This window comes from Oncorhynchus gorbuscha, linkage group LG21, assembly GCF_021184085.1.
Source record: "Oncorhynchus gorbuscha isolate QuinsamMale2020 ecotype Even-year linkage group LG21, OgorEven_v1.0, whole genome shotgun sequence".
Classification (NCBI taxonomy): Eukaryota; Metazoa; Chordata; class Actinopteri; order Salmoniformes; family Salmonidae; genus Oncorhynchus; species Oncorhynchus gorbuscha.
Window position 1 is genome coordinate 10,401,688 of NC_060193.1, and position 10,000 is coordinate 10,411,687.

General features: G+C 47.6%; 1 protein-coding gene across 9 annotated transcripts in view; it reads right to left on the minus strand.

Moving 5' to 3' along the window:
* The window catches only part of LOC124008833 (phosphatidylinositol-binding clathrin assembly protein-like), a 92,906-nt gene that overhangs the window by 22,394 nt on the left and 60,512 nt on the right, over nt 1-10,000 (minus strand). For 6 of the 9 annotated variants that reach the window (XM_046320411.1, XM_046320414.1, XM_046320407.1 and 3 more), the window contains 5 exons: nt 7,482-7,567; nt 6,800-6,929; nt 5,625-5,752; nt 2,942-3,042; nt 2,083-2,187 (listed from right to left, as the gene is read on the minus strand). In XM_046320411.1, coding sequence (XP_046176367.1) covers nt 2,083-2,187; nt 2,942-3,042; nt 5,625-5,752; nt 6,800-6,929; nt 7,482-7,567 — 550 coding nt within the window. The remainder of the gene's footprint in view (nt 1-2,082; nt 2,188-2,941; nt 3,043-5,624; nt 5,753-6,799; nt 6,930-7,481; nt 7,568-10,000) is intronic. The other 3 variants (XM_046320409.1, XM_046320406.1, XM_046320412.1) reach the window with 2 other exon arrangements.

A 10,000-nucleotide genomic window follows, 5' to 3' on the forward strand; every position in this document is an offset into this window, starting at 1 on the left:
AGACAGAGACCGAGAGAGACAGAGACCGAGAGAGACAGAGACCGAGAGAGACAGAGACCGAGAGAGACAGAGACAGAGACCGAGAGAGAGAGAGACAGAGAGAGAGAGAGACAGAGACCGAGAAAGACAGAGACCGAGAGAGAGAGAGACAGAGACCGAGAGAGAGAGAGACAGAGAGAGAGAGAGACAGAGACCGAGAGAGAGAGAGACAGAGACGGAGAGAGAGAGAGACAGAGACGGAGAGAGAGAGAGACAGAGACCGACAGAGACCGAGAGAGAGAGAGACAGAGAGAGACCCTAGCCAGGCTCCCTCAGGATCATCCCTCCCCCATCTCCTCCCATCATCCCCTCCCCTCCCCATCCTTCCCATCCCTCCCCTCCCTTCCCATCCCCTCATCCCCTCCCCTCCCCTTCCCATCCCCTCCTCAGCTCCCTTCCCATCTCCCTCTCCTCATCCCCTCCCTCCCTTCCCATCCCCTCCTCATCTCCTCCCTTCCCATCCCCTCCTCATCTCCTCCCTTCCCATCCCCTCCTCAGCTCCTCCCTCCTCCCCCCTCATCTCCTCCCCTCCTCATCTCCTCCCCTCCCTCATCTCCTCCCCTCCCTCATCTCCTCCCCTCCCTCGACTAAGAGAAAATGAAGCGAGGGAGTGGAGAAAAGGAGGAGGAATAACATTTGGTGAGGAAGCTGTATCTAGCTTCAGGAGTGTGTTGACACAGCAATGCATCCCAGATGGCAACCTATTCCCTACATACTACACTACTTTTAACCTGAGCCCTATGGGGTGTTGTGTAGTATGTAGGGAATAGGGTGCCATCTAGGACTCCACGTTGACGAAGTAGGAACTTCCTGCTTGGTTCAGCAGGAAACAGAGGGGAAGGATCAGAGAAAACCAGCACACTCAGCAAAGAGAGAGAAGAGAGCCTCGAACACGAAAAAAAACAAGAAAGAAAGAAGAGTTAACCGTTAGCTAAGTGTTTGGAGGGGCTCAGAATGAGACAATAGAGGCAGCAGAGGGGAATAGATGAAGAGAGGAGAACAAATGGAAAGGTAGCGCCTCTGAAGATGGCCGGGACGGGGTGACGGCCGGGACGGGGCGACGGCCGGGACGGGGCGACGGCCGGGACGGGGCGACGGCCGGGACGGGGCGACGGCCGGGACGGGGCGACTGCCGGGACGGGGCGACTGCCGGGACGGGGCGAGGGCCGGGACGGGGCGAGGGCCGGGACGGGGCGAGGGCCGGGACGGGGCGAGGGCCGGGACGGGGCGACTGCCGGGACGGGGCGACTGCCGGGACGGGGTGACTGCCGGGACGGGGTGAGGGCCGGGACGGGGTGACTGCCGGGACGGGGTGAGGGCCGGGACGGGGTGAGGGCCGGGACGGGGTGAGGGCCGGGACAGGGTGAGGGCCGGGACGGGGTGACTGCTGGGACGGGGTGACTGCTGGGACGGGGTGACTGCTGGGACGGGGTGACTGCTGGGACGGGGTGACTGCTGGGACAGGGTGACTGCTGGGACAGGGTGACTGCTGGGACAGGGTGACTGCTGGGACGGGGTGACTGCTGGGACGGGGTGACTGCTGGGACGGGGTGAACGACAACAAATAGATGGGTGACAGATGAATAGCAGTGAAATGAGATGACCAGAACACACGCACAGCGATGAAACCGGGGTAGTAGGAACATCCCACAAACCAAGCCAGAAAACTGAACCAAACCAGAAAGTAAGAGGTTGATTAGTCTAACAGCTAGTTGTCATCGTAGGTAGTAAGCTAAACCAAACCAGAAAGTAAGAGGTTGATTAGTCTAAGAGCTAGTTGTCATCATAGGAAGTAAGCTAAACCAAGACAGAAAGTAAGAGGTTGATTACTCTAACAGCTAGTTGTCATCGTAGGTAGTAAGCTAAACCAAGACAGAAAGTAAGAGGTTGATTAATCTAACAGCTAGTTGTCATCGTAGGTAGTAAGCTAAACCAAGACAGAAAGTAAGAGGTTGATTAGTCTAACAGCTACTTGTCATCGTAGGTAGTAAGCTAAACCAAGACAGAAAGTAAGAGGTTGATTAGTCTAGTTATTCTCTTTACCATCAGCGGCTGGCTGCACGCCGTTATTGGGTATTCCTCTAGCCCCGCCCCCAAAAACAGCATCAAAATCTACACTTATGGAGGACTCAGCTTGCACAGCGGCACCTAGGAGACAGAGGTCAGAGGTCATGAGACTGTCGTCGGGGCCTACATACAACTGGCTTCAGGCGGAAGACATTGTGAACACAGAGGAAGCACTGGCTGGCTCTCAACAAAAATCATATTTATTCATCTCTGTTGCTAGGGAGCATGGGGCCATCAGAACAGTGTCATAACGCTGAAGTAAACGTTTTAACACGGTCGTTAACCGCTACATAGGACGCACTTGAATGTTTCTAATAGAACAGAAAAATGGTGGCTAGACGAATGGATGATGAATGGATAAACGCAGGAATGACTGAATACATGACACAGGAAATACATTTTTATATTTACAAACTAAAAAGAGACGTGTATTCAGAGACCAAAATAAAACCCCTGAAGTCTAAACATGGAGGCTTGTCAGGACAAAGGCTTTTACACGTGTTGTGTGTGACTATACACCACTGATCAACACTCTGTACCCCCCCTCCTTTTGTACCCCCCCTCCTTTTGTACCCCCCCTTTTGTACCCCCCCTCCTCCTTTTGTACCCCCCCTTCTCCTTTTGTACCCCCCTCCTCCTTTTGTACCCCCCCCTTCTCCTTTTGTACCCCCCCCCTCCTCCTTTTGTACCCCCCCTCCTCCTTTTGTACCCCCCTCCTCCCCTCCTCCTGAACCAGAAGTTCAGGAGGTTAAGTGACAAAAACAAACTACCAAAAGTGTGCGTGTGTGTGTTTTCCTGTGTTGATTAGTAGCGTGCATGCATGTCTATGTCCTACCTCCCCAGGCACTGGCGGCTGTAGAGATGGAAGGAGTGCTCTGGACAACAGGGATGAAGGCTGGCTGTAGGTCAAACAGATCACTACTGAGGTTGGGCATGCTGGAGGGGAGGGAGAGAAAGAAAATCAACCCGTGAGTAAATGGGATTAAAATTGCCCTTCTACTTTATCAACGTATCTTAAACAAAAAGAAGAAAAAATAAGAGGACTGCCAGCAATGATTAAGCCAAGACAACAAACCCCAACAAGTAATCAAATCATAGATCTTCCAATTGCGTAAATATCAGCTTTGACATACGCAGAGCGATAATAACTGATCATGTGAACAACAGCATTTTAAAATACAAAATCAATAACGTTGATTCAATTCATTCTGTCTGTTTGATTTGATCAGGGCACCTTGGACTACTGTGGTTGTTGTTGTTGAGACGGCCCATAGACTTATTATCTATAGTAACTGTTATAACCACCTGTCATTAGCATGTTATAACCACCTGTCATTAGCATGTTATAACCACCTGTCATTAGCATGTTATAACCACCTGTCATTAGCATGTTATAACCACCTGTCATTAGCATGTTATAACCACCTGTCATTAGCATGTTATAACCACCTGTCATTAGCATGTTATAACCACCATGTTATAACCACCTGTCATTAGCATGTTATAACCACCTGTCATTAGCATGTTATAACCACCTGTCATTAGCATGTTATAACCAGTCATTAGCGTGTTATTACAACCACCTGTCATTAGCGTGTTATAACCACCTGTCATTAGCATGTTATACCACCTGTCATTAGCATGTTATAACCACCTGTCATTAGCATGTTATAACCACCTGTCATTAGCATGTTATAACCACCTGTCATTAGCATGTTATAACCACCTGTCATTAGCATGTTATAACCACCTGTCATTAGCGTGTTATAACCACCTGTCATTAGCGTGTTATAACCACCTGTCATTAGCGTGTTATAACCACCTGTCATTAGCATGTTATAACCACCTGTCATTAGCATGTTATAACCACCTGTCATTAGCGTGTTATAACCACCTGTCATTAGCATGTTATAACCACCTGTCATTAGCATGTTATAACCACCTGTCATTAGCATGTTATAACTGTTATAACCACCTGTCATTAGCGTGTTATAACCACCTGTCATTAGCATGTTATAACTGTTATAACCACCTGTCATTAGCATGTTATAACTGTTATAACCACCTGTCATTAGCGTGTTATAACCACCTGTCATTAGCGTGTTATAACCACCTGTCATTAGCGTGTTATAACTGTTATAACCACCTGTCATTATGTTATAACTGTTATAACCACCTGTCATTCGTGTTATAACCACCTGTCGTGTTATAACCACCTGTCATTAGCGTGTTATAACCACCTGTCATTAGCGTGTTATAACCACCTGTCATTAGCGTGTTATAACCACCTGTCATTAGCGTGTTATAACTGTTATAACCACCTGTCATTAGCGTGTTATAACTTATAACCACCTGTCATTAGCGTGTTATAACTGTTATAACCACCTGTCATTAGCGTGTTATAACCACCTGTCATTAGCGTGTTATAACTGTTATAACCACCTGTCATTAGCGTGTTATAACCACCTGTCATTAGCGTGTTATAACCACCTGTCATTAGCGTGTTATAACCACCTGTCATTAGCGTGTTATAACCACCTGTCATTAGCGTGTTATAACCACCTGTCATTAGCGTGTTATAACCACCTGTCATTAGCGTGTTATAACCACCTGTCATTAGCGTGTTATAACCACCTGTCATTAGCGTGTTATAACTGTTATAACCACCTGTCATTAGCGTGTTATAACCACCTGTCATTAGCGTGTTATAACCATGTCAAGCGTGTTATAACCACCTGTCCTGTTATCATTAGCGTGTTATACCACCTGTCATTAGCTGTTATAACCACCTGTCATTAGCGTGTTATAACCACCTGTCATTAGCGTGTTATAACCACCTGTCATTAGCGTGTTATAACTGTTATAACCACCTGTCATTAGCGTGTTATAACCACCTGTCATTAGCGTGTTATAACCACCTGTCATTAGCGTGCGTCATTAGCGTGTTATAACCACCTGTCATTAGCATGTTATAAACCTGTCATTAGCGTGTTATAACCACCTGTCATTAGCGTGTTATAACCACCTGTCATTAGCGTGTTATAACCACCTGTCATTAGCATGTTATAACTGTTATAACCACCTGTCATTAGCGTGTTATAACCACCTGTCATTAGCGTGTTATAACCACCTGTCATTAGCGTGTTATAACCACCTGTCATTAGCGTGTTATAACCACCTGTCATTAGCGTGTTATAACCACCTGTCATTAGCGTGTTATAACCACCTGTCATTAGCGTGTTATAACCACCTGTCATTAGCATGTTATAACTGTTATAACCACCTGTCATTAGCATGTTATAACCACCTGTCATTAGCATGTTATAACTGTTATAACCACCTGTCATTAGCGTGTTATAACCACCTGTCATTAGCATGTTATAACTGTTATAACCACCTGTCATTAGCGTGTTATAACCACCTGTCATTAGCATGTTATAACTGTTATAACCACCTGTCATTAGCATGTTATAACTGTTATAACCACCAGAGACAGACCGAGACATGTTATAACCTACCTATTGGTGGATGGTGTGTTGAATAGCTCCATGGCCTGGTTGGTGTTGTGGTTGACACTGCCCATAGACTGTGTACTGGGGGAGGCAGAGGGAGGCAGGGACACACCGATCTCCTTCAGACGCTGGTCCTGGAGGAGCAGAGAAACACACTGTCAAACATCGAGTACGAGTTGGCCAACACACCTGACTTTACTAACATGCTTTAGCCTTGAGCTGATAAATGATTATCTATATGTAGATTTTCTCAGCGTTTATAGAGAGCAGTATGACGGACCAGTGTCAGCGTGTTCCTAGGAAAACTCAAAACATCTTCAGCTGGAAAATGTGAACTGTCAACATGTTTTCTGCAGGACTATTTACTAGCTCGACTAGAACTCTGCTGCATTGTCCCTGTCACCATCCAAAGAGCTCATGTAAAACATTCAAAACGCACACAGCAGTTACATCAATGAAGCACGAAATAAGCCAGAGGTCACAAAGTGTTGTTCCCAGCGAGCTGTTTGACTTTCCCCCGCAGCCTCATAACAGGTGGAGTGTGTGAAACGTCCAGCGATGCTTTCAGGCAGTTAGATCGGAATATGATTAGTGTTTTTCTGTAGTTTCGTTGTTATGGTATTTCTATCGCCCAAGTGAAATGGTGTTTAGTGGAGCAATATAGTTGTAAACTTGTTATGATGTTTAGTGTATAAGTGCTCCCCTTCTAAGGCCTGCTGTCTCTCCTTATAACCCCTTCTTGTGTGTGTGTGTGTGTCTGTGTACTTGTTTTTCTACCTTATCAGGACCCCAATGTCCTCACATTTCACCTTATTGTTTTCCTACCTTATCAGAACATTAACTCTTTTTTTTTTAAAGTCAGGACTTGAATTTGTTTGAATACTATTTTAAGCTTAAGTGTTAGGTGTAGGGTTTTGGGGTAAAGTTTTTGGAGTTAGGTTAAGGTTAGAGTTAGGTTAAGGTTAGAGTTAGGTTAAGGTTAGAGTTAGGTTAAGGTTAGAGTTAGGTTAAGGTTAGAGTTAGGTTAAGGTTAGAGTTAGGTTAAGGTTAGAGTTAGGTTAAGGTTAAGGTTAGGTTAAGGTTAGAGTTAGGATTTTTATTGGTGAAAAAAAAATTACACTCCAAAAAGTAAATTTCCCAAACACACAGCTGTGTCCAAGTGAATCAGTGTAATGATGTACCTGTACCTTGAGGGCCTGCAGTCTGGCCTGCTCCTCTTCCAAGGCCTGCAGTCTCTCCTTCTCGTCCATGCGGCTGAAGGACATGCCTGTACTGGACAGAGACGTCACCGCACTGGACAGCGTGGACGCTCTATAGCGGGAGAACAGGGAGAGAGGACAGGTTTTCTATACCGTATAAACATGAAGACGATGAACCAGAGGTTTAGATAGTGTATACACCACTGATAGCAGCGATAGTTTCTGATTCAGAGGGGGTTGGGTTAAATGCGAAAGACACATTTCAGTTCAATGCATTCAGATGGACAACTGACTTGGTATCCCCATTTCCCTTCATGTAAATGCTGAAAAAATTGTTTGAAATTCAACTCTTGTCTCCACTAGGAGGAATGTCTTAAGGGTTTTACGGTAAAGTATAGCTATGCTCTTCTTCTACAGGTTTTACGGTAAAGTATAGCTATGCTCTTCTTCTACAGGTTTTAGGGTAAAGTATAGCTATGCTCTTCTTCTACAGGTTTTAGGGTAAAGTATAGCTATGCTCTTCTTATACAGGTTTTATGGTAAAGTATAGCTATGCTCTTCTTATACAGGTTTTATGGTAAAGTATACATTTTCATGTGCTTCTTCCACAGGTTTTGCGGTAGACATAATGCTATGGTTCAATGCCAGTCCAGTCGTACAGTACCTGGTGTCAGCACTGAGCTCCTTGGTCTTCTTCCCCTCCAGAGAGGCTAGGTGCTGCTCCAGAGCCTCCAGGAGACTACTGGGGGCCTGGGGGAGGACGAGGGGAGGAGAGGGAGGACGAGGACGAGGGGAGGACGAGGGGAGGACGAGGGGAGGACGAGAGGGAGGACGAGAGGGAGGACGAGAGGGAGGACGAGGGAGTAGGGGGAAGGAGAGGGAGGACGAGGGAGTAGGGGGAGGAGAGAGAGGGAGGACGAGGGAGTAGGGGGAAGAGAGGGAGGGAGGACGAGGGGAGGACGAGGGAGGGAGGACGAGTGGAGGACGAGGGGAGGAGAGGGAGGACGAGGGAGGACGAGGGGAGGAGAGAGGGAGGACGAGGGGAGGAGAGGGGAGGACGAGGGGAGGACGAGGGGGAGGACGAGGGGAGGACGAGGGGAGGACGAGGGGAGGACGAGGGGAGGACGAGGGGAGGACGAGGGGAGGACGAGGGGAGGACGAGGGGAGGACGAGGGGGGAGGACGAGGGGAGGACGAGGGGAGGACGAGGGGAGGGACGAGGGGAGGACGAGGGGAGGACGGGGAGGACGAGGGAGTAGGGGGAAGGAGACAGGGAAAAGGGGATGAGACTTGCCAAAATAAAACTCATTCTCACTGTACCCGCTCTGTCACTCATTCAGTCCCAGAAAATCCCTCTCAGAATAGAACCAAGGCTTTGTCCCCAATAGCTCCCTATTCCATTCATAGTGCACAGGGCTCAAAAGCAGTGTACTCTATAGCGAATAGGGTGCTACTGGGGATAAAGCCCACAGCTACATGCACTCTGTATAAAGTAGGTTAACAACAACAGGTTCCAGGAAAACAGATCAACATCTGAACAGAGTGGAAGCGAGGGAGGAAACAGAACAGGAGGGAAAGGAGGGGATGAGTGGAGGTGGTTGGGAAACATGCGGACAGTTCACATTTTGTCCTGTCTGGTTCGTGCCAAAATATACACAACCACCCGGTAGGGGTCATAGCCTAGTTGGACAAGGCTGGTTCTTTGGCTGTGCGCCCCAAATGCATTAAAGAGATGAGGGTGCCATTTCAGATGCATCCCAAGAGAAAAAGGAAGAGACTGCTTCAATTGGAGGTTGTGTCTGAAATAAGGGATGGGCACCTGTGATGGGGACCATAAAGAAATAACAAATCAGACTTCAACGAGGGGCAGCAGTGGGTCGGGCCCACATCCATACACCAGTAGTGCACTACTTTACACCAGAGCCCTATGTAGTGCACTACTTTACACCAGAGCCCTATGTAAGTGCACTACTTTACACCAGAGCCCTATGTAGTGCACTACTTTACACCAGAGCCCTATGTAAGTGCACTACTTTACACCAGAGCCCTATGTAAGTGCACTACGTTACACCAGAGCCCTATGTAGTGCACTACGTTACACCAGAGCCCTATGTAGTGCACTACTTTAAACCAGAGCCCTATGTAGTGCACTACTTTACACCAGAGCCCTATGTAGTGCACTACTTTACACCAGAGCCCTATGTAGTGCACTACTTTACACCAGAGCCCTATGTAGTGCACTACGTTACACCAGAGCCCTATGGAGTGCACTACTTTACACCAGAGCCCTATGTAGTGCACTACTTTACACCATAGCCCTATGTAGTGCACTACTGTTGACCACTATGGGACATGAAGGTAGCAGCTCTATAGTGATCTGGTCCAAAGTAGACCAAGTGTAGATCATTTAGAGCACAGCCAGGGGCCTCTGTTTAGACAGAGGAAATATTAGCTCGGACACACACTGTTCTATTCCCTCCTACTAAATAACCACATTCCACCTTGACACACAGAGGGAGATAGGAGAACGAGAGAAAGAGTGAGAGAGAAAGAGGGAGATAGGAGAACGAGAGAAAGAGTGAGAGAGAAAGAGGGAGATAGGAGAACAAGAGAAAGAGTGAGAGAGAAAGAGGGAGAGAAAGAGTGAGAGAAAGAGGGGGAGAAAGAGGGGGAGAAAGAGGGGGAGAGAGCGAGAGGGGGGGGAGAGAGCGAGAGGGGGGAGAGAGCGAGAGGGGGAGAGAGCGAGAGGGGGAGAGAGCGAGAGGGGGAGAGAAAGAGAGGGGGAGAGAAAGAGAGGGGGAGAGAAAGAGGGGGGGAGAGAAAGAGAGAGGGGGGAGAGAAAGAGAGGGGGAGAGAAAGAGAGGGGGAGAGAAAGAGAGGGGGAGAGAAAGAGAGGGGGAGAGAAAGAGAGGGGGAGAGAAAGAGAGGGGGGGAGAAAGAGGGAGAGCAAAAGAGAAGTAAAGGGAATAGTTGTTATTTTAAGCGCTAATCTTCCCGACAACAAAAAGTCTCTCTTTAAAAGTTTAAGGAGTGAAAAAGGAAAATGTATTGATGTCATTGTTACAACTACGATGTCTGAATGCATAGCAGGGCTCTAGGCATTTCTACAACGAGCCCGTGTGAGCCTAATTTGAAAAATATAGGTGCAAATAAAGAAATGTAGGACTAGAATGAAACATATTTG